Source organism: Eptesicus fuscus, chromosome 19 (assembly GCF_027574615.1).
Source record: "Eptesicus fuscus isolate TK198812 chromosome 19, DD_ASM_mEF_20220401, whole genome shotgun sequence".
Classification (NCBI taxonomy): Eukaryota; Metazoa; Chordata; class Mammalia; order Chiroptera; family Vespertilionidae; genus Eptesicus; species Eptesicus fuscus.
This window is the reverse complement of record NC_072491.1, coordinates 9,127,432-9,152,539: the sequence shown is the minus strand read 5'-3', so window position 1 is coordinate 9,152,539 and position 25,108 is coordinate 9,127,432. Positions and strand designations below refer to the sequence as shown.

The following is a 25,108-nucleotide window of genomic DNA, read 5'->3' as shown; positions in this document are numbered from 1 at the left end:
CATATTTCTATGAATTTGGCTTTTAAAAATTTAATATATAAGTGAAATCATACAATATTGTCTTTCTCTATCTGACTTATTTCACTTAACATAGTGCACTCAAGATTCATCCCTGTTGTTGCGAATGGCCTTTGTCCATTTTTAAATTAATTTGTCTTTTTATCATTAAGTTGTGATAATTTAATCTTTTATATTACCATGTATCAGAGTATTTTATACTCATTCTATACATAAAATAAAGTCAGCAAGGTTAAAAATAACTTGACCATTGTCACAAAATACTGAATGAGCCAAGGATGCCTAAAACTCAAGTTTTGATTACTATGCATTTTTCTTTTCAATTTTTTTAATTTTTTTTAAAAATATATATTTTATTGATTTTCCACAGAGAGGAAGGGAGAAGGATAGAGAGCCAGAAACATCGATGAGAGAGAAACATTGATCAGCTGCCTCCTGCACAACCCCCTACTGGGGATGTGCCCGCAACCAATGTACATGCCCTTGACCGGAATCGAACCTGGGACCCCCCAGTCCACAGGCCGACACTCTATCCACTGAGCCAAACCGATTTCGGCTTTTTTTAATTTTTTAAAAAAATTGATTTGAGAGAGAAAGGAAGGGGTAGATAGATAGATAGATAGATAGATAGATAGATAGATAGATAGATAGATGACATCGATTTGTTGTTCCACTTATTTAGGCATTCATTAGTTGATTCTTGTATGGGGATATGCTCTAATTAGATCATGTCTCCAAACATTGCCAAATGTCCCCTACGGGCATAGTTGTCCCAGGTTTGAGAATCAGTGGCATCGGGGATCATACAAAAATCAGTCACATGTTATTAATTATAGATATGTGTCTAACTCAAATGATATGGTCTCTGAACATTAAGTAACTAGATACCATTCTAACGTTATACTAAGTATAATAGCCCACACTGAAACATAAACCACAGTGTAATAGATTTTTAGCTTGGAAATACAAAGTGCATCAAGACATTAATTGACTTCTTTCCTTAATAATTTGAGAACAATGATATTAAGCAGCTTTTTAAAAATTAAAGCTAATTAACCCTTTTAAAATTATTTGGATTTTCCCAGCTAATCAGGAACATATGCATCATTACAAAACTATACTAAAATGGAGTGATGTTAAAAAAGATCCAAATATAGCATCTAAAATGCCTTACATTTTCATTTCTCTTGAGAAGATCATCATCATTGTAAAGAGGCAAGCTTGTCACCATCCATCCAGTGCATAATTTAATCGCACCCATTAACTGTGGACTCCCTGCAAACACAGCTGCAACTGGAGCCTGCCTTCTGCAAAGAACCATAGAGATTTAGACACTGGGAAGGTAAATACACTACTTAGATCACTCATTTATATAAACTCTGAAATACCAGGCAATTTACATTTTATTTTTAAAATATATTTTATTGATTTTTACAGAGAGGAAGGGAGAGGGATAGAGTTAGAAACATCAATGAGAAAGAAAAATCGATCAGCTGCCTCCTACACACTCCCTACTGGGGATGTGCCTGCAACCAAGGTACATGACCTTGACTGGAATCGAACCTGGGACCCTTCAGTCCATAGGCCGACGCTCTATCCACTGAGCCAAACTGGTTAGGGCTTACAATATATTTTATACTTATGTTTCAATGTCAGCCTTCACTTCATTTTATTTATGGATTCATTCAAAAATAAACTGAGCATCTACTATGTATTAGGAATGATTCTGAGTGCAGAAGATATAGAAATTTTTGTAAGGACGGGGGTGGAGATAAGATCCTTGCTTGAAGACAATCTATATATATAAAAGCCAAGTGACTGGAATGATGGAACAACTGATGGCTATGACTCGCACTGCGGCCGGACAACTGGCCCGATCGGGGGCAACACCTCCCCCTGGCTGGCCCCCATGGGGGATGGATCGGGGGTGGGGCCGGCCAGACAACCTGCATTCCTTTCCCCCCGCCGGCCAGGCCCGACTGGCCCCCATGGGGGAGGGCAGGCCAGCTGGACCCCACCTGTGCACAAATTCGTGCACCGGGCCTCTAGTAAACATATAAATCATGTGGCAATAATGTTATTAAAAAACAACAAAGGGTGTCCTGGCCAGTGTGGTTCAGTTGGTTGGAGCCATGTCCCATGCACAGAAGGGTCATGGGTTTGATTCCTGGTGACGGCCCATGCCCAGATTTTGGGTTCAATTCCCAACTGCCTCCTGATTGATGTTTCACTCACATCAATGTTTCTTTCTCCCTCTCTCCCTCTCCCTTCCTCTTTCTCTAAAATTAATAAAGATATCCTCGGGTGAGGATTTTAAAAAAATTTTAAAAACTGAAAAAAAAAAAAAAACACAAAAAACCAGTGCAGGGTAATGGGATATAGTGACAGGAACATACTATTTTATATAGTGTAATCAATTCAACAGTAATACTGTGATTTCTCAAATTCATCTTTTTGCAAATATTAACAATCACAATCCAACTCGTTCCAAATCCATCTATCCTCCTCCTCCTCCTTCCTTACCTTTACCACATATCTGTCTCCAGATATCACATATAGAACTTCTCTGCCCTGAACCATGATCCAAAGTCCCAGGTAGATGCCACCTACAAGACTAGGAGACCCAGAAACAGGTCCCAAGGGTCTACTCTATTGCCTTCATTTATTTATGAGCTCCCTGTATCAACATCCACCCACCATGTGTTGGGGATAGTGCCTCTTCTGGGAATAAAGAGACGGCACATACGCATTGTCCTCTGGGAGCACTCAGTAATGGGGAAACAAACATAAGACTGAAATGTCCAACTGTGTGATGTACAAAGTCCTACATTTGGGCCTTTGCTGTTTTTGAAAATACAAATTATGATAAATCACACACACAGATGTAACTCCCTCTTTTGTTAATGACAACAACACAAGCCTAAATAGTCAGTGTTCCACAATGGTAAATACAATTCACAAAAAGTATTAATGAGCAATAGTTAACGGTGATCTAAAGAAAACAAATTTTATATATATGAGATAATCGAGGGGTGTCATTACAATATAAGACCTTATTATAAGACCTATTCTTGCCGAAACCGGTTTGGCTCAGTGGATAGAGCGTCGTCCTGCGGACTCAAGGGTCCCAGGTTCGATTCCGGTCAAGGGCATGTACCTTGGTTGCGGGCACATCCCCAGTAGGGGGTGTGCAAGAGGCAGCTGATCGATGTTTCTCTCTCATAGATGTTTCTAACTCTCTATCCCTCTCTCTTCCTCTCTGTAGAAAATCAATACAATTAAAAAAAAAAGAAAAAAAAAGACCTATTCTCATTTCTATATACCTATTCTATAAACCTAGTCCTCATTTCTAGAAATTTTTTTTTGTTTTTTCCTCCACAGTTTCCACGTCTTTTTTGATAGTGTTTCATTCTCTTTCACCTTGCAGGTTCTTCTTCTATGTGTTCAATACTTTTCAGTGTAATTATTTCAGTCTCCATCCATGGGACAAACTGGATGCAAAATGGCCACAGGTATTCTTCTCCCTATAGCTATTCTCTAGGAGGAACCTGGTCTTGGGTATGTAACTTGCTCTGGCCAACAAACAACAGGAAACATAAGGTGAGCAGAGACAAAACATGGTAAACATTTAGACTTGCCCTCTCTAGCTGCTCTGGGGAACTCTACAACCACTACCTTGTAAATTAGCTGAGGCTAACCTGGGCTGGATGATGAGACGCACATGGACAAGTCAATTCCATTCCCTCAGCTGATACCTACCCCAAACCTAGACATATGAGAGAGGCCATGCCAGACTACCCAATCCCAGCTGAGCTGGCCTGGACCAGAAGAATCCTCCCCACTGCTAACACTCAAAATGGGGCAAAATAATAAGTTTATTATTTATAAGCCACTAAATTTTGTGGTAGTCTACTATGCCATAAAGCTAACCGACACAAATTTTACTGAAGGTCTAATTCTAGAGAGCTTGATTCTTGCTGTTAGACTGTTTCCTCATGTGTTTTGTAATTTTACAAATAATCTTCATGAAATTTTATTTGTGGAAGCCTTTAAGTCTGGGTTGAGGATATATCAGGTGTTCCAGACTACCCCAGAGCCACATTTTATGTTGATTTCTTGATTTGGGGTTTCCTAGATTAGTCAAGTATAATTTCAAACTACAAACCCTTGTTAACTAAGATCCATTGCTACAAATTCAGAGAGTTATCTTTTTAACCAAGAGCTGAGATCAAAAAGGTCATGCTTTCTTATCATTTTTCTCTTGGATGGATCTTTTGCTAGTCTATCCTTTAAACTGATAGTGTTACTCTTTGAGAGCCCCTTAGTCATATCCACACTAATAAAAGAGAAACATGCAAATTAACCATCACTTCGCTATGCCAAGCCACGCCCACCAGCCATTCAGAAGCGAGTATGCAAATTAACCCAACCAAGAATGCGGCCGGCCACGGAGCTGGAGCAAGCAGGAGGCTTGGGTTGCCCCAGCAATGGAGGAAGCCAAGCTTCCTGCCCGCCCTGGCCAGCCCTGGCCTCTGCTCAAGGCTACAAAGTTAAATTATAGAAGATAAATAAATCCCAACCAAGATGGCGGCTAACCACGGAGCTGGAGCAAGGAGGAGGCGTGGGTTGCTCCGGCAATGGAGGAAGCCAAGCTTCCCACCCGCCCTGGCCGGCCCTGGCCTCTGCTCAAGGCTACAAAGTTTCAATTATAGAATATAAATAAATCCCCCAAAAATGGCAGCAGCCGAAACCGGTTTGGCTCAGTGGATAGAGCGTAGGCCTGCAGACTCAAGGGTCCCAGGTTCGATTCCAGTCAGGGCACGTACCTTGGTTGCAGGCACATCCCCAGTAGGGGGTGTGCAGGAGGCAGCTGATCGATGGTTCTCTCTCATCGATGTTTCTAACTCTCTATCCCTCTCCCTTCCTCTTTGTAAAAAATCAATAAAAAATATATATTTATTTTTTTTTAATGGAAAAAAAAAAAAAAGTGGCGGCAGCCACAGAGCTGGAGCAAGCAGGAGGCTTGGGTTGCCCCCGGCAATGAAGGAAGCCAAGCTTCCCGCCCACCCTGGCTGACCCTGGCCTCTGCTCAACGCTACAAAATTTCAATTATAGAAGATAAATAAATCCTAGATACTTGCTTCCAGCCAGCCCTGGCCTCCACTCAAGGAGGTGATTAAAAAAAAAAGAAAAAGAAAAAAAGGAGGGGCTGGGACCATGGGTCGCCATGGGCTGATCAGGCCAGGATGGGATGGCAGGGGCCATTGGGGGTAAGCAGACCAGCAGGGGGGCCAGTTGGGGGTGAGCAGGCCATCAGTGGGGGTCAGTTGGAGGTGATAAGGACAGTGGGGGGGGGGGGGGGCCAGCAGGTGGGCAGTTGGGGGTGAGCAGGCCAGCAGGCGGGGGGGGCAGTTGGGGGCGAGCAGGCCAGCAGGGGTGGCAGTTGGGGGTGATCAGGCTGGCGGGGGGGCATTTGGTGGCGAGCAGGCCGGCGGCAGGGAGCAGTTGAGGGTGAGCAAGCCAGCAGGCAGAGTGGTTAGAGGCAATCAGGCAAGCAGGCAGGCAGGTGAGCAGCTGGAGCCCGCAGTCCTGGATTGTGAGAGGGATGTCCAACTGCCGATTTAGGCCCGATCCCTGTAAACCGACAGTAGGACATCCTTCGAGGGGTCCCAGATTGGAGAGGGTGCAGGCCGGGCTGAGGAACACCCCGTGCACGAATTTCGTGCACCGGGCCTCTAGTATGTGTGTGTATATATATAGCGGGATGGGAAAGTTGTCTCAATTATAATTCTCTACTTCCATAGGGCTAAATCATATCTCTTGTATTGGATGGGCAATAAAATTGAAATTAATGGGAAAGTTGTCTCAATTATAATTCTCTACTTCCATAGGGCTAAATCATATCTCTTGTATTGGGTGGGCAATAAAATTGAAATTAAGCCGAAACTGGTTTGGCTCAGTGGATAGAGCGTCGGCCTGCGGACTCAAGGGTCCCAGGTTCGATTCTGGTCAAGGGCATGTACCTTGGTTGCGGGCACATCCCCAGTAGGAGGTGTGCAAGAGGCAGCTGATCGATGTTTCTAACTCTCTATCCCTCTCTCTTCCTCTCTGTAAAAAATCAATAAAATATATTTTTAAAAAATTAAAATTAAAAATCCTGTTATCTTTGGTTACCAAGACTAGCAATCCACCATTTGTCCATCTCCAACCTAGGGCAAAAGAAACATCCTTTTGACTATCCAAATAAAAGGTATTTGTTCCTTTTTTTTTTTTTTTTCTCCCAAAGAGTTTATTTGGGCAGACCAAGGGACAGAGAGACCCTGCATCTAAAAGATGGTGTTGGGCCCTAACCGGTTTGGCTCAGTGGATAGAGCGTTGGCCTGCGGACTGAAGGGTCCCAGGTTCGATTCTGGTCAAGGGCATGTACCTTGGTTTCGGGCACATACCTAGTCGGAGGTGTGCAGGAGGCAGCTGATCATTGATGTTTCTAACTCTCTATCCCTCTCCCTTCCTACCTGTAAAAAAAAATCAATAAAATATATTTTAAAAATTAAAAATTAAAGAAAAATAAAAGAAGGTGTTGGGCCTCTTGGTGGTGAAGCGTGGGGTATTTGTCCCTTTTTATTCCACATTTCTAGGTGCTTGATGGAAGAGAGTCTCAAATTTCAGACTTATCAATGCTATATTTTCAAAGGAGATGAGTTCAATTAGAAAATTAGAATTATAAGTCCAATAAAAAATTAAATATCCCTAAAAATACTGATAAATACTCAAAAATTCTCATAAATTTTATGAGAATTTGAAAAAACATTATTATTTACCCTGAATCCATAAGATAGTACACAATGATTAATTAATAGTTTAACAACAATATTGGGCAGTTCAATTCTTACTTTATCCAGGTCATAAGTTCCACTGTATCTGGGTCATAGAATTCTTGTAGTTCAGTTAATTCTGTCATTAATCTTGGAAAAAACTAAAATGCAAAAACAAAACCCACCCAACGTATAAGTATCTAGAAAGTTTAAAACTTTTCCAGCGTATTTGAAAAGAGACTTTTTTTACAAACAATTTTAGAACATTGTTCTGACAGTGACCTGCTCAATCTTCTCAACCCAAATCAACTATTTCATGGTTAATTTACTGTCTAGACTCAATAAGTAATTTTATAATTACCAAGCAATTACTAGTTGTGTCTTTTATGCACACACATCATAAATAATTTAATTAATTAATTTGGGGTCAAATAGTTCACATGTTTATTGGCGATTAGTTTCATGCTATATTATAATCCAAAGAATTTATATTATTTTATAAATATTTACATTTTGGAGTTGCCAAAATACTTTTTAATATAAAGTCTGGTTTATTCAGCAATTTCCTTTGCCAATTATAAATTGAATTAATGACAGTATTAGACAACAGAAAATTGCATCAGATGGCATTCTAAACATATTTTAGCTTTTATATTATGTTCTTAATGATAAAAAAAATTAAGCATTACTAAGAATACCAGACTTTATTTTGTTAGAATAGCATTTCAATATAAATATCCTACACACATATCTACCTTATAGATAAAGTTTTAATACAAAAATGTGATTTTCTTACCTCCTTCCATAAGCTGATACCTATTATAGTGGGCACAGCCATACTCAGAATAAGAGCCTAAAATATGAAAGCAAAAGAGTTATGAATAAATATATTTCAGATTGTACTTTAAAGTACTAGACACTGACTCTGTGACAAAGCACATATCAATATAGTTATACAAATTTAAGTCAGCATGAAACCTAGCTCATGAAGTGAGATGGCTGAAGACCAATGATAAATTTAAGACATATTAAACTTGAAGGTAAAGTGAAACATATATATTTACTATATAATTTTAAGGCAGAACATAAAAACAGTAACACACATGTATTTCAAATAGCAGATCAATATTTGGCCATTTTGACAGGAATTTAAGTTATGAAGAGTACACAAAGGTTCCTGAACTGCTACCTAAAACACTAACAACAACAAAAAGACAATGAAATAACAGGCAAAACAGCTAATATACATCAATATACTAGTATGCTAAAATAAGAAGGTATAAATTTCTTGGGGAAAAACTGGCAAAATACAACATGACTAATATTAAAGGTAATTATTCATCATCTTCCTTCCCAAGTCTTTCTCCTTATTGTCCCATGTTCATTGGTGACCCCATGATCCACAGTCATATAAACTAGAAACATAGAAAACAACAATGATTTCTCCCTTTTCCTCATTCTCCCACACTTAACAGGCACCAAGTCTTATTAATCTTCTACCTATTCTTTTCCCTCCAGTATAGCACAGTATGAAGTGAATGGGCTTTGCAATAAGAAAAACCTAGAGGTGAATCTTGATTTCCAGCCTTATAAGCTATGTGATCTCAGGGAAATCATTTGACCAGTTTAGGTTTTATTTTTTTGTCTATAAAATACTTAGCCAATATTGGATAATAAAACTTAGCCAATAGGTGTTTGTAGGGGTTGAGTAGCATGTGACATGCTTTGAAAAACACCTGACACATGTTGAACACTCAGTGAATTAAAGCTTTCGGTACTTTCATCTACCATGGCCTGTACCTGAGTGACAGCATCTTTCCTGGCTCCAGTCTGTCACCCAAAAGTCTTTCATTCACAGAACTGTAAGGGTGAGCGGAGAGAAAACTGTAAGTCTGTCTCTCACACCCCTGCCTACAATCTTAATGCCTTCCTACTGGCAATTGCAGTGGTCGGCAAACTCATTAGTCAACAGAGCGGCAAACCGCAGCTCGCAAGCTGCATGTGGCTCGCGAGCCGCAGTTTGCCGACCACTGGCCTATAGGATAAGACCTGGTGCCACAGCAGGACACTTAGAGGCCTCTGTGACCTTATCTTCTTCAACTTCTCCAGTCTCATTTCTTAACCAGCCCTACCTCGCCTCATATTTTATGTGCTAACAAAACTGAATGTATCATGCTCTTTCTTTTCCTGTTTTTATACCCTTTGATTACATCATTTTTTGCCTATCTGTGTTTATTCCTTCTACCACAAATACCCTTTCTTCCCCCTTCATTTGACTAATAACTTAGCATCTTTCAAATGTCATACTGGAAAGTCTTAAAAACTGAATTAAGAATCCCTTCTCTATGTTCCAATGACATGAATACTTTTTTTAAAAAAATATATTTTATTGATTTTTTACAGAGAGGAAGGGAGAGGGATAGAGAGCTAGAAACATCGATGAGAGAGAAACATCAACCAGCTGCCTCTTGCACACCTCCTACTGGGGATGTGCCCGCAACCAATGTACATGCCCTTGACCAGAATCGAACCTGGGACCCTTCAGTCCGCAGACCGACGCTCTATCCACTGAGCCAAACCGGTTTCAGCGACATCAATACTTTTTAAAAAAATATGTTTTTATTGATTTTTAGATAGAGAGGAAGGGAAAAGGAGAGATAGATAGAAAAATCAATGAGAGAGACACATCAATCAGCTGCCTCCTGCATGTCCCTACTGGGGATCGAGCCCACAACCCAGGTATGTGCTCCTGACCGGGAATTGAACCTGGGATCTCTTGGTCCATGAGATGACACTCAACCCACCGAGCTATACCAGGCAGGTGCATCAATATTTTTTTTTTTAATTTCTTTATTGATTAAGGTGTCACATATTTGTCCTCATCCCCCCCTTTCCCAACCCCCCCCCTCCCCACGCATGCCCCAACCCCCTGTTGAACTTAACCGTTGGATAGGCTCATATGCATGCACACAAGTCCTTTGGTTGAACTCTCCCCCTCCCCCCACCCTCCCCTATCCTCCCTCTGAGGCCCGATAGTCCGATCGATGCCTCCTTGCTTCTGGTTCTGTTCTTGTTCCTCAGTCTATGTTGTTCATCATTTCCCCTAGATGAGCGAGATCATATGTCACTAGATATATACTTATGAGAACTGAATGTGAGACGAGCAATAATAGTTATGCTGACAGGCAGATGGATCAGTCTGTAGTGAGTTTCTTTCTGGACCAACAGTTCTTTTGAGACCCAATTTCAATGTCCACCAGTTCCTTATGTGTACATGTCAGCACTGACCCCTCAGCTCTGGATGGTGGACAAATGGTGGTAACGGAGGTCCAACTCCCTCTGGTTTGGTCTCGGCCGGACCCAGGGGCACGGCTTCACCTGGACTAAGGGGCACGTGGCCTCACCCGGATCTAGGGACACATGGTCTCACCCGCCAGGGACGCTTGGGCTCTCCCAGACCCAGGGGCACGTGGCCTCACCCAGGCCTAGGTGCACGAGGCCCCAACCGGATCCAGGGACACATGGTCTCACCCGGACCCAGGGACGCTTGGGCTCTCCCAGACCCAGGGGCACGTGGCCTCATCCGGGCCTAGGTGTACGAGGCCTCACCCGGATCCAGGGACACATGGTCTCACCCGGACCCAGGGACGCTTGGCCTCTCCCAGACCCAGGGGCACGTGGCCTCACCCGGGCCCAGGTGCACGAGGCCTCACCCTGATCCAGGGACACATGGTCTCGCCCGGACCCAGGGGTGCGTGGCCTCTCTCAGACCCAGGGGCACGTGGCCTCACCTGGACCTAGGTGCACGAGGCCTCACCTGGATCCAGGGACACATGGTCTCACCCGGACCCAGGTGCACTTGGCCTCCCCCAGACCCAGGGGCACGTGGCCTCACCCGGGCCTAGGTGCACGAGGCCTCACCTGGATCCAGGGACACATGGTCTCACCCGGACCCAGGTGCGCTTGGCCTCCCCCAGACCCAGGGGCACGTGGCCTCACCCGGGCCTAGGTGCACGAGGCCTCACCCAGATTCAGGGACACATGGTCTCACCCGGACCCAGGGATGCTTGGCCTCTCCCAGCCCCAGGGGCACGTGGCCTCACCCAGGCCTAGGTGCACGAGGCCTCACCCGGATCCAGGGACACATGGTCTCACCCAGACCCAGGGACGCTTGGCACATCAATATTTTTTATTACCTACTTTTATGATCAGGAGACCATAATCTACATGATGAAATTAATCATGTTTTTCTTATCTTTGTACTCCAAGCACATTGCACACAGCAGGCAGTATAAATGCTCCATTCACACTAAAAACATACCAGAGATCTCAATGAAACCAAGAGATATAAAAATTAATTCTTGATAGCCTCTCAAATTCTGATACACTTTATTCACCTTTTATGTTTTAAGTTATCTGCATTAAAATACATTTCTTTTATACTTAGAAATTATTTAAAAATGTTTTTTACAGGATCTCTTTCTATCCATAAGTTATAATGTGATTTATTCATGCTATTTCAATGGTATTCAATGTGGTTTCCATTTACATTAACTAGAAGAGAAACAAGTACTTAACCTAAAATAACAATGACTCACCAACAACACTGGGTGTACAGTTCGTAATCGAAGCCACTTGAAAAGTGTCGTCCAAAGTTCAGGAGAACATACACCAAATGCTGCTAACATGCATACATAAGGAGTCCAGAGGTATTTCAAGCTGGAAAAGACAAAAGGAGTCACATATGAGAAATCCTATGAACACAAATACTACAATCTGGTTTATAATTCCAGGAGATACCATGCACACTGAATTATATGTATAGAATATCCCCTCGAACACAAACTCTCTGCTCTAGAGATTAGAGCATTATGCAAATCCACAGATTTCTCTGAATCCAACCCTTGCTCAGTATTTTATTGCAAGAGCCTATAAATTAACATCTCTACCTTTAGACTCTCCTCCAGCTCAACCAAATGCCAAATGAATCTTCTTCAAACCTAACTATAAGACACTTTCTGTTCAAAATTCTAATGACTCCCCAGTGCCTACTGAAATAAGTGAAAACTCATCTAAATAGTTTTCAGGACCTTCTAAAATATGGCCTTGACTTGCCTTTCCAGTTTTTTCTCCTATTACATCTCTAAATATGATTAGTGTTCCAGACAGTTTGCAGAACACTCTCAATGCTGCCATCCAATAATGCATCTCAGTGTTTCCCTCCCGGTACAAATGTACCCCTCTGCCTGAGACTGATTCCCATTACAGACAGACTCCTTTAAGTTCACACTCACCTTTCTTTCCTCACCTTCGACTCTATCTGATCACATCTTCCTTTAAAAAGTCCTCCTTTGGCTGAGTTGCAGCTCTTCCTATGGTCCCTCCACCACAGTCCCTACGATTCATGCAGTTTCCAATTCCCAAATATTTTAGTTTTAGCCCCGTTCCTCCATCTCCATTGCTACTCTCCTCTAAATTCTACTGTGACACCTTCTTAATGGTTTATTTTCTTCTAATCTTGTTTTGCTCAAATCTTTCTCAATTTTTGCTGCCAGAGAGATCTTACTAAAAAGCAAATCTGATCCTGTCAAATTTTGGCTTTAAACCACCTAATCTGGTCTCTGTTTATTTTTCTAGACATTATCTCTTGCTACTTCCCTCTTATAGTTCCCAAAAAATACTTCTTCCCAAATTACATATACACAAGGAAAGTGACAGCCAGGCCAATCTCTATTTCTCTCTCAATACTGTCACCCCATTTAGGAAATGTTCCTTAAACTGCACTCTCCTACCCACCTCCACAACTAATAGTAAATGCCTTTGTAAACTCCAGTTAGGTTAAAAAAGTTTATAGACTTTGTTTATTATACCAAGTTTTACAAATGTATTCTTGAAAGTATCCACCTATTACCACTAGAAAGCACACTTCTTTATTTAAGAAAATAGGTCAGCCCTGGATGCTATGGCACAGTTGGTTGGGCATCATCCATGTACTGAAAGTCTGCTGGTTTTATTCCTGGCCAGGGCACATGCCCAGATTGCAGGCTCGATCCCCGATAAGGGGCATGCAGGAGGCAGCCAAACAATGTTTTGCTTGCACATCAATGTTTCTTCTCTCTCTCTCTTTCCCCCTTCCTCTTTCTCTAAAAACTCAATAAAAATATATTTTAAAAACTTTTTAAAGTATATTTTTATTGATTTCAGACAGGAAGGGAGGGGGGGAGTGAGAGAGACAGAGAGAGAGAGAGAGAGAGAGAGAGAGAGAGAGCCAATCATCGATTGGCTGCCTCCTGTGTGCCTCCTCCAGGGGATCAAGCCAGCAACCAGGGCATGTGCCTTGACCAATAATAAAACCAAGACCTCCTGGTTCATAGGTTGATGCTCAACCACTGAGTCACACCGGCCAGGCAATAAAAAAATATATTTTTTAAACAGGTCAAATAAAGTACACTTACCCTTCTATAATCATTGCAAGAGAACCAAAAAAAATAGTGTGAATCACATGATAAATTATTTCTGGCCTTTCTCCAATTCGTCCATCTTCAAGAGTAACAGTTTCTCCCAGGGACTCACCACTACACAAAGGAAATGTGGTTTTTACTAAAATATATATTTGAAAAATAAAAGATCTTAAATTTCTTCATAAGAAGAAACATCGGTATTTCTGATCATTTGAAAGTATATTCTGCTAGTCGAATACTAACTTTTCTATCTCCAAGTCTTTGAAAATGGCTTTTAGAACCTAAATGTAACTGACTCAATGAAGACTAAAAATGAAAGTTCAGAAATATAATTTAAAAAGTGTTTTAGGAACCTTTCCAAGATCAATTATCACTCACTAGTGATTGCTAAAACAATATAGTTAAATCATAATTTAAACAACTAAACTCTCAAAATTAAGATGCCACACACAATCCCCTTTTTCAAACATGATAAACATTTTTTAAAATAATCAAACTTTATAATTAAAATCACTTAATACTACTAGCTTCATTGAGGTTAAATAGAAAAAATTATTCTTATGTTAACTAAAAATCTGAGTAAATTATCAAGTTTGTGAAAGCTTACCTGATTACTTAAATATTACTCCTACACTAAATCTGTATATTACATGTTTAGATTTATAAACTTAAATTTTATCTGGTTAACTTATAATTTTTTTTATATACTGATGAAGAGAATGAAATTAGAAGCTCTAAAACAAATACACAAATATTGGAAGAATATTAAAAATAAGTGTTTTATATACTATATTTCCATAATACATTAGAAATGTGATTGATTCTCATTGGTACTTACTTAATTCTCCTAAAAATAACTTGCATCATAGAAAGAAAACAAATAATTAACACTAAAATATAGAAAGGCAGTAAAGAAGACTGTGTCAATCGCAAAAAAAATTCCTGAGATGGTGCCTGTAGGGATTCTTGACATAGGAGCCAATTCATTGTGAAATTCCTATAGAAGACACAAAGCACATTCAAATAACAGGTGTTTTAAACTACTGACCAGAAGAGTATTTTTTTATCTCAGTAGAAACTTAAGATAAAACAAAACACATTTCTTAAATCCATTCACTTCTAACAGCCAGACCCCACCCTTTACAAGTGAAGACAACAGCATTTACGACCTCCACAGCAAACTGCTCCAATCAATGTAAAACTGCGGCTTTCTGACACCAAGGAATGCTACCATCTCTAGAGCCCAATACAGTTCTAAGGGAGTTTCACTTTCTTTTCTTTTTTTTAAAATATATATATATTATTGATTTTTTACAGAGAGGAATGGAGAGGGATAGAGAATTAGAAACAACGATGAGAGAGAAACATCGATCAGCTGCCTCCTGCACACCCCCTACTGGGGATGTGCCCGCAACCAAGGTACGTGCCCTTGACCGGAATTGAACCTGGGACTCTTCAGTCCACAGGCTGACGCTCTATCCACTGAGCCAAACCAGTCAGGGCTCACTTTCTATTTTTATCTAGAAGACAATAAAAAATTCGGCTGTCCACATGTTAACGACTAGTACATGTGGCTATTAGCTCTTGAAATGTGGCCAATATACACCCTGGATTTCAAAGATAAAAAAGAATTTAAAAATACAAGATATATTAATTTTTAATTGTTTATACATTAAAATAATATTTTTGATATGTTGGGTTAAATAAAATACATCACTAAAATTAAATTTACTTTTTTCTCTTTACTTTTTAAATATGGCTACTAGAAAATTATTTATGTGGCTCACATTATTATTAGACAGCCCTGATTTTTTTAAAAATATATTTTATTGAATTTTTACAGAGAGGAAAGGAGAGGGACAGAGAGCTAGAAACATCGATGAGAGAGAAACATCGACAAGCTGCCTCTTGCACACCCCCTACCGGGGATGTGCCCGCAACCAATGTACATGCCCTTGACCGAAATCGAACCTGGGACCTTTCAGTCCGCAGAACAACGCTCTATCCACTGAGCCAAACTGGTTTCGGCGACAGCCCTGATTTTAACAAATGTAACTCAACTGCGACTTTTTTTTTTTTTTTTAATATATTTTATTGATTTTTATAGAGAGGAAGAGAGAGGTATAGAGAGTTAGAAACATCCATCAGCTGCCTCCTGCACACCCCCTACTGGGGATGTGTCTGCAACCAAGGTACATGCCCTTGACTGGAATCGAACCTGGGACCCTTCAGTCCACAGGCCGACACTCTATCCACTGAGCCAAACCAGCTAGGGCCATGTCTTATTCTTAAAACACATAATATCCCTAACCGGTCTCAAGGGTCCCAGGTTCGATTCTGGTCAAGGGCATGTACCTTGGTTGTGGGCACATCCCCAGTAGGGGGTGTGCAAGAGGCAGCTGATCGATGTGTCTCTCTCATCGATGTTTCTAACTCTCTGTCCCTCTCCCTTCCTCTCTGTGAAAAATCAATAAAAAAAAACAAAACAAAAAAAAACACATAATATATTACCTTGTAAAATAAGTCTAGAAGCTGACATTCTAAATAAAGGGGCTGACATAATATCAACTAAGAAACAAGGACAAAAGCAGCCCTTAATTCTAGGCTCATTCTAGATCTTCCAAGTTTAAAGGGAAAGAAAGTCAGTGAAAAGGGCAGAAAATTACAAATGTCTATAACCAATTTTTACTAATTGCTTGCTATGTATAAGGCCTACATATACCAATTTCAATCAGGGCTTTCTAATATAGAACATGGCCTTTTAAAGGATCATTTTATCTTAGACATATGTATATGGCTTACACTTCAGAAGACTTCATTGTTTAAACCATACCAAATATTTTATTAACTGTGATGTATCACAACATGAAATGACATACACAGTATCTAAAATCCCATGTAACTGCAGTAAATGATAATAGGGTTCTGAGGTATATTATATGAATTAGAGAAATGTGCAGGTAAATATATATTTCCTGTTATGCAAATAGACTTTGTCAATATGTAAAAGCATGTATTTCATTTTAGGCTTTAAAAATGCATTTAACAAACAAACAAAAAAGGCAAAACACTATTCTTGAATTTTAAAAAACGTCAGCTTCTTAGCTGTCCTCTTAGTGCAGCAGGCAGCGTGTCAGTCTCATAAAAAGTCAGCTTCTCCTCCAGTCACCATTTTAACACCAAGATGAGATTCTTTGCTATGAAATAAATATCTTACTGCCTAACCCCTTTTTTGTGCCCAGACCCTTTTTAAAAATATATCTTTTTTATTGATTTCAGAGAGGAAGGGAGAGGGGGAGAGAGATAGAAATATCAATGATAAGAGAGAATCATTGATCAGCTGCCTCCTGCATACCCCACACTGGAGATTGAGCCTGCAGCCCAGCATGTGCGCTCACTGGTTCACAGGTCGATGCTCAACCACTGAGCCATGCTGGCTGAGCCCCATAGCCTTTTTCATGTAAGCATTTTGCTAATGTAGTGGTTAAAATTACTGTGGTTCTTTATAATCTGTCATTTATTCTGACCTTAGATCATTGTTCCTTAGTAAGGGAGAAAGTAACCTCTAAATACTTTGATGATATTGAGGTTTAAGTATATCAATTTCAAGAAGACCTAAATGAGAATTTTTTTAATGAGAGAAAAGATTAATGTCAGATTTTTTCTAGATATAATATCCCAAATTACTTAATTTTCTAAGTGGTATTTAGTTAGGTGTGTACATCCTTTGATTATTTTTGTTCTTTATCTTCTAAGTGGTATAGAGGTAGATAAACTTAAATAATCTAAAACTTACTTAGTCATATTTAGTCCAAGTTTCACTTCAAGGAATTTCAGCATGTGCCCATTATCTTTGTGTGGGACAAACGTCTGGAGGAGAAAAACACAAGTTACCACAAAAAACGATTTGCTATACTTACAATATGCTATTGTCCAATACTACACACAGAAAACACAGCAAGACTAGAAAACAAAACACAGGAATGAAATAATACCTGGTGTAACTGTGAAGCAAGGAGATCTACTGGCATAAGCCCATCACGTTACTTTACACTCAAGCCTAAAACTATAATGGGGTAGTAAGATTTCAACCTTATCCCCTCTGGCTTACGTAACTTACCTCTCTTCCAAATATTTTTGACTCATCTCAGTTGATCCCATGTATTACTTAATGTTAACTGCATAACAATAACTTTTTAAATTAAATGGAAAATAAAGTAGATGTATTTTTAAAGTATAGCCAGAAAAGAACCATAATCCTATTTTCTAATTTAATATGCTAGGCATGATCATTGGTCAACTCAAAATTTTACTGTACAAACTATTATCTTGCTATCTCATTACCCTCATTAAAATTTAGTTCACTCTAAAAAAAAGAAATTTAGTCCACTCTATTTCATTATTTCATTTGTTCTGCTACATAAAGACACAGAGTTGCTTACCTTCATTATAATATTCAATGTCACTGTCAGAGTACACACCAAATAAAAATTAATAACTTTCATTATTTTAGCTACAAAAGTTCTTTTCTTCGCAATTAGCTGTGGGGGGAGGAAAGGAATAAAATGAACAAAGAAGTGAGGCATAAAAAATTAACTATTTAAAAATTCACCATAAGAATGATAAAAAGGCAATTTTAATTACCTGAAGGCACTTAACAAGCATTAAGACGACTACTAAACTTAATAAAGGCGACACCAATAAAGCTGAATTCTCAAACTGCAGTAAATATCCCAGAAACAGAGAAAATATATAGATTTTATAAACTTCATGAACCTGTAGGGACAAAAATAAAATTAATAAGAACAAAATGAATTTTATTGTACATATTTTCATTAGTTTTGTTTAGATTTTACTATAATTACAAGTAAGTGCTCTATTATCATTTAGGACAATATTGTGTAAATGTTCAATCCGTTTTTTAATGTTATGCTATGTAGTTAATTTATTACATCCTTCTTAGAAAGAATTCTTGCAAACAAAGCTAAAAGTTTTAAAATTAAGGACGTCTAAATCTGCTGGAAGAACCTTCTGTAGTCCCAGGCTCTGACTTAATTTGACTTGGCTTACTTGTTAAAATACGTCTATGCAACATCGAACTGCATAAACCTTTAGCAGCAGTTCCCAAAATCTACCCAAGGAAAATATACTGCCATAGCATGTAGGACCAGAGAAAAGTACTTTTGCATTTGGTCTATTTAACAATGAGCATAAGAAAGTTAAATTCAATGTCTTAATAGAAGATCTCGCAGGAAAGTTATATGTCTTAGTAGATTTATTTTCTAAAATTCAATAGTATAATAATTTAACCTATCCTAAAGTTAATTCATTTTTTTATTATTATTATTATTATTATTATTATTTTAATCATCATACGAGGATATTTTTTCCATTGATTTTTAGAGACAGGGAAAGACAGAGAGAAATATCCATGTGAGAGAAACTCATCGATCAGTTGCCTCCTGCACGTGCCTGACCAGGGCCCAGGCCTGGGAGGAGCCTGCAACCAAGGTACATGCCCTGGACTGGAATTGAACCTGGGACCCTTCAGTCCACAGGCTGACACTCTATCCACTGGTGCGTAAAGTTAATTCATTTTAGAAAGGGAAAATTAAGACAAAGCATAGGGCCCAGCTGTGGCTCAGTGGCTGAGAGTCGATCTATGAACCAGGAGGTCAGGGTTTGATTCCTGGTCAGGGCACATGCCCAGGTTGCAGGCTCAATCCCTAGTGTGGGGCATGTAGGAGGCAGCCAATCAATGATTCACTCTCATCATTGATGTTTCTACCTCTCTCTCCCTCTCCCTTCCTCTCTGTCCCTTGCCTCATAAAGCTGGGGCTGGGACTCTGAAATCTTCATTCCCGTTTTTCTAGTTGGCTCCCTAGTAAGCTGTGCCAATACGAAATGTAAGAGCAATTACAAGGTGGGAGGAGAAAGAAGGAGCTCGTTCCTTCCTGCCACTTCATGTCTGCTTGCAGTTCCTGTAAGCATCACTCCACCAGAGCAATTACTTCCTGCTAAAGCCACTGAATGCTGCTGCAGTTCTCCCAAGCCTTGAAGAACCCCCTTTTATCACATCCTCTTGCCCAGAGAGGAGCACCATTCTCAGAGGCCTGGGTCTCATTCCCACAGGGCCCTTCTTTCCAGTTCAGAGACACCAACAAAGCTGAACAGTGGCCCTTCCTCAGAGGATGAATTTCAGCTCCACAAGGTCCCTCCTCTAAGCTTAAGTTTTAATAATTCCGAATTCTTCCTTTGTTAACTCAGCCTGAGGGATGGTATCTGCTTCCTACAGTTGATACCTCTATGATACTTTCAGGTTCTTACTACCCTTTCAATTAGCAAATGGTAACGACTCTTTATATTGAATTTTCTCCATTCCAATAACCTAAATGTTGATACTCATCAGGATTTTGGACCACCTGAGTATATGGGATGAAGAAAAGGAAGAGAAGAACAAGAAGATTCTTAAAATCTGGCTTGGACAACATATCAAATATTTAATAGAGGTTTAAAATAAAGAAAAGATAAGAAATGGCAAAAAGAAATAAACGGAAGGAATCAAATGTTGATGGGAACCTTTAATGACCTCTGGCAAGAGTATAAACTGATATAGCCATTCTGGAGAAAGGCTTGGTATCTAACTAAGTTGCATAGGGACAGATCCTTTGACTAGTCATTCGTTATGAAGTATATACTCTAGAGAAATCTTGCATTTATGTGCCCTGTGACATGTATAAGAATGCTTATATGTCCTAGCCAGTTTGGCTCAGTAGATAAAGCGTTGGCTGCAGACCGAAGGGTCCCGGGTTCGATTCTGGTCAAGGGCACGTACCTTGGGTGTAAGCTCAAACCCAGCCCTGATCAGGGCACGTGCAGGAGGCAACCAATCAATGTGTTTTTCTCACATCGATATTTCTCTTTGTTTTTCCTTTTCTTTTCCACTCTCTCTAAAAATCAATGGAAAAATATCCTCGGGTGAGGATTAAAAAAAAAAATGCTTATAGCAGCACATGAACTGAAAAAAACTGAAATTTCCATCAACAATAGAATATATAAATATAAATGAATAAAATATAGCTCAGTACATCCCCATGGATGAATCTCAAAGGCAAATCAGGTAAAAAGTACACAATGAGTTACAGCTCAGTTTTTTAGGAACACATAGATAGGTGGTAAAAACCATAAAGAAAAAGAGGAAAGAATTAACAAGATTCAGGACAGTTAACCTCTGTTGGGGAGGGAACTGGATATGACTGAGGAAGAGTTACAAAGGGGCTTCTAGCCTATTCAAATATTCCACTTCAGGCCTGGGTGGTCAAATACCCATATTATACTCTAATACTGTATATACACCAGCCATATACTCTTTTGTACATGTCCTATATTTCACTTTTCTTTCTCTTTAAATGAACAAAAGCAGAAGAAGGAGAAATGGCTAGAAATGCAGAGGAAGTACAGGGTGACTTTGCTTAAGCAGATCGTGTTTAAAGGAATTTCAAAGTGCTTCTAAAAGGATAGAGGAGATGAATTTAGCAATCTTCTGAGAAGTATAAAATCAGAGCCTATTAAAACATTTAAAAATAAAGCTTAAAAGTTAGATGGTTTTAGATACAACACTATAAAAACATTTATTCCTCTGATTTTAAAATCACAATTTCAAAATGCCATTAATACCTTGTCACTTTGCTCCAGTGAAAAATTATCTAGCAAGAACAGAGATGTTGCTTGAAGAAACAAGAGGTAGTGGCTGTACTCCCACATCATCACAAACATGTAAGTTGAAGCACTCATCAATAAGTAGCAAAACCTCTAGGGAAAACAAAAGAAAGAAACTAAGTATCAATAGCATTATTACTACCTACAAATATCTATGAGGTTGTTACCTCACAGTGGCAGCTCTGTTATTGGTTCAACTTTAAGCTAATTCTTGAAATTTTGTTTCTACACAACATAATTATTAGTAAATCCTTACATAAACAGTAAGATCTTAAAGCACTCTAGAGAGAAATCAACGACAGTCCTTCAAAGCTCAACATCACACTGAGAATTTCAGAAGACAAAGGGGAAAATAAAATAAAATTCAGTACAATTTTCTTTCATCATCGAAGAGGTCAAGTAATATAAGAAAACTGTGGCCTTTACTAGACCTGGCTCTGGTGGGCTTTTGTTATTGCATAAGTAACTCCTTTCACCCTAGAAAATATTTTCACTTCCATCGTGCTTCATATTTTCCTTAATTAGTATGTTGGCGTCTCACACAGCCCATTGCACAGCTCATGGAAAAAGTACACTGCTATTTAAATTTCTCCTCAGCAAAAGTGTACTGTCAACCACATAAAACTTAGTTGTTTTCCTCGGCTGCAGAACTGAACACAAGGATCTCCTTGCCCTTGCCTGAAATATGCCTGGCTAAAATCCATTCTGTCCTTCCCAATGTCATCTCCCAAATGATCCTTAGTGAGCAACCGAGTCTGGAGAAATTTACTGCCCCTTAGCAGATGTCTAACACAGTGTCTACTTCCAGGGATCTACTCTTTCATTCCCAATTCATCTGTCAGCACTGGTGTCAAATGACTGTTCTCATAAGAACAGTAAAGGAAAAGGTCAAGTCAAGAAACCGAAGATAAGAATCGTGTTCTCTAAAACTAAACCATTCAGACTCGGCTGACTATACTCAATGATAAATTCCACAGCCAGAAACACCGCAGGCCATCAGCAGATAAAGAATTCCTCAGCATCCGGAAGAAGATAAAGACCAGGAGACAAAATGTAAGAGATGAACAATTTCTACCAGTTGGTCAAAGAATACCAACTGCAAGGCCCAGAAGGGCTCAGCGTTGCAGAACACATAGGCTTCTGATCTTCCTATCATAACAGCTATGAGAGAAGGGGTTCTGGAAATCTTCTAATGTGGAACCACCAGAACGGTAATAACCAGGCCTGAAACCACCATTCCCAGGGAATCGGTCAGAGAAACCAATGCAGGCTCAGCTCTAGACCCAGCCTACGTACTGGCCATTTGGAGAATGCTTTGGGGATGCTGGAGAAGAGCGACCCTGTACCGGAACCCGGCTAATTTTATTCTCAAACTACTTAAGAACATGTAGTGAAAATAAGACAGAAATACGCATCAAGCACAATCTGGACAATTAACTACGTTTTTCCTTTCTCTGAATATTTTCAAAATTCTGTGCACTCTTATATACTACTCCTTACCCTTTTTATATGTAACTTAAGTGACACATTAAATGCATTTCAGTAATCAACCACAGACATCTCTGGATGGCTTCAGGTAACTGTACAAACTATCTGAACTTGGATAGCCTGATGCAACCGGGACCATGAGATCTAGCCTCCAGAGTGAGAAATACGCTACTACCCAGCAATGAAAAGGAGCAAGCTATTGATATGCAATGTATTGGATGGATATTAAGAGCATTAGGCTGCGGAAACCGGTTTGGCTCTGTGGATAGAGCATCAGCCTGTGGACTGAAAGGTCCCAGGTTTGATTCTGGTCAAGGGCATCTACCTTGGTTGCGGGCACATCCTCAATAGGGGGTGTGCAAGAGGCAGCTGATCAATGTTTCTTCTCTCTCTCTCTCCCTTCCTCTCTGTAAAAAAATCAATAAAATATATTTTAAAAATAAAATAAAATAGCATTAGGCTGAGGGAAAAAAGACAATCTTGAAGGATAAATACCATATAATTCCATTTAAAAAAGAGGGACATCTGTAATACTCTCAACAATAAAGATTTTTTTTAAATAATAATAAAACAATAAATTGAAGAACGGTTCTTTCTACAAAGCTGCACAATCTATCAGGAGAATACTAAATGACAGACTTCCTGACTATTAAAGAAATATTCTTGCCCTAGCCAGTTTTGCTCAGTGGATAGAGCGCCAGCCTATGGACTGAAGGGTCCCGGGTTCGATTCCAGTCAAGGATATATGTCTGAGTTACAGGCTCAATCCCCAGTGGGGGATGTGCAGGAGGCAGCCAATCAATGATTCTCTCTTATTGATGTTTCTGTCTCTCTCTCCCTTTCCCTTCCTCTCTGAAATCAATAAAAATATATATTTCTTAAAAATTGCTGGAAGAGGTTTGGGGGGGGGGGGGAGGACCTATGTAATACTTTCAACAATAAAGATTTAAACGTAAGTAAATTAATTAAATAAATAACATAAAAAAAGAAAGAAAATATTGTTGCTCAGAGAGCTATTTATACAAACACAGCAAAGCAAAATGTACAAATCTGAAATGTGTTAGTGTTATCCTATATAATAAAGAGCTAATATGCTAATTAAACCGAACAGCAGAACGACCTTCTGGACAACCTTCCAGACGAAGCTGCGAGGGCTGAGGCCCTTGCACAAATTTCATGCATCAGGCTTCTAGTTTTAGATAAAAAAAGGAAATACTATAGTTAAAAAAATGAAATTGAAAGTTTCCTATGCTCAGAACATTTGTCATCACTGAACGTAGAAGAGAACACAGTATATTTTTCTGAGATTTCTTTTTGAAATCTTAGAAACTTTATTTTTTTTTTGAAATCTTAGAAAGAGTGCATCTTATTTCCCAGCCAATCAGGTTCAATAGAGGCCTTTCCTTGGTCCTTATGATTTCTTTTTCCAGGTAGGAATTCTAACCCAAGATAGGCAGATTGTCAGTTTATGCACTTAAAATCTTTATTCTGAGTGAGTCTGTAAGCTTCATCTGACTGCCAAAAGGGTTTATGGTAACAACAACAAAAGAAAAAATCTAAACTATCTGGGACAGTCTCCTGAAACTCACTAACCTACTTCATCCCATCACAGAAAACCAAGGTAAACAGAAAGATAAGCAGAGCTACCATAACAGTTAATGTTGCTGTCATTTGTAGACACTTTTTATATTTCATTAATATTTCTTTAACTTGTAATGACTAAAGGCCATCAGTGCTACAGAAGTGAGAGAAATGGTAAAATAACAATGAAATTAATTTTCAAAGTAAGATATTATTCATATATTTGTCAAGTAACTGCACTAAAACAATATATCTCTTTTCCTAAAAATAATTTATTGTCAATTAGAATGCAGAATAACAGTGTAGTTTATATCAAGACTACCTAACTACATCATTTATTATGTAATAACTAAGTTTCATTGAATTTAACTCATTATTAGCTTTAGAAGTTGTACCAGATTTGTACTGTCAGAATTGTGAGAAATAAATTTGTATCTTACCCCCAAAAATTATTTGTATGATTAATGAAAATAAATCCCAACTTATGACCAAAAAAGCAAAATTCTATCTTACCTCTCCATAAGTATTTAAGTTGCTTTTTAAATAGCCGGTAAGTGCAGCGATTTGGCATGCAAAATATGGTAGTGCCCAGTTTTCTCTTAAAGGAATGGAGTGTTCAATTCTTGTTGTATCCACCCTAAAATAAACCACAGATAAAGAGCAAAATAGCAAGACATTATATTTGTGTAACACTATGCTTATCAAAACACTTTCACACACATCTCATTGTTCTCCATAACAATCCTGTGACGCAGACATAAAGCCAACCACTCCCTCAGCCCAGAATTGGGAAGCTTAATCCCGCAATCCCTGTTCCAAAGGTTCTACCACTGTCCCTCAGCTCACAGGTTAGTGCAGTAGATCTTTAAAACTCCGCTCCAGAAACACTTTCTGGGAGGGGATGAAGGGATCCTTCTCCTCTAGTCACTACAGCACAAACTGAGTAGACTCTCTGCCAATTATCCTCCACCCCTGCCCAAGCCTCCTCACTGCTACCTTCCTGAACACCTGCGCTACTCCCTCTTC

At 39.3% G+C, this 25,108-nt stretch overlaps 1 protein-coding gene across 1 annotated transcript in view; it reads right to left on the bottom strand.

Annotated features, from left to right (window-relative positions):
* The window catches only part of DPY19L4 (dpy-19 like 4), a 51,147-nt gene that overhangs the window by 7,417 nt on the left and 18,622 nt on the right, over nucleotides 1-25,108 (bottom strand). Inside the window, exons 7-17 of the mRNA XM_054708395.1 lie at nucleotides 24,596-24,719; nucleotides 20,972-21,106; nucleotides 17,939-18,070; nucleotides 17,737-17,835; nucleotides 17,091-17,164; nucleotides 14,133-14,291; nucleotides 13,289-13,408; nucleotides 11,432-11,552; nucleotides 7,630-7,686; nucleotides 6,912-6,994; nucleotides 1,193-1,325 (exon numbers count right to left, since the gene is read on the bottom strand). Of these exons, the coding sequence (XP_054564370.1) occupies nucleotides 1,193-1,325; nucleotides 6,912-6,994; nucleotides 7,630-7,686; nucleotides 11,432-11,552; nucleotides 13,289-13,408; nucleotides 14,133-14,291; nucleotides 17,091-17,164; nucleotides 17,737-17,835; nucleotides 17,939-18,070; nucleotides 20,972-21,106; nucleotides 24,596-24,719 (1,237 nt within the window). The remainder of the gene's footprint in view (nucleotides 1-1,192; nucleotides 1,326-6,911; nucleotides 6,995-7,629; nucleotides 7,687-11,431; nucleotides 11,553-13,288; nucleotides 13,409-14,132; nucleotides 14,292-17,090; nucleotides 17,165-17,736; nucleotides 17,836-17,938; nucleotides 18,071-20,971; nucleotides 21,107-24,595; nucleotides 24,720-25,108) is intronic.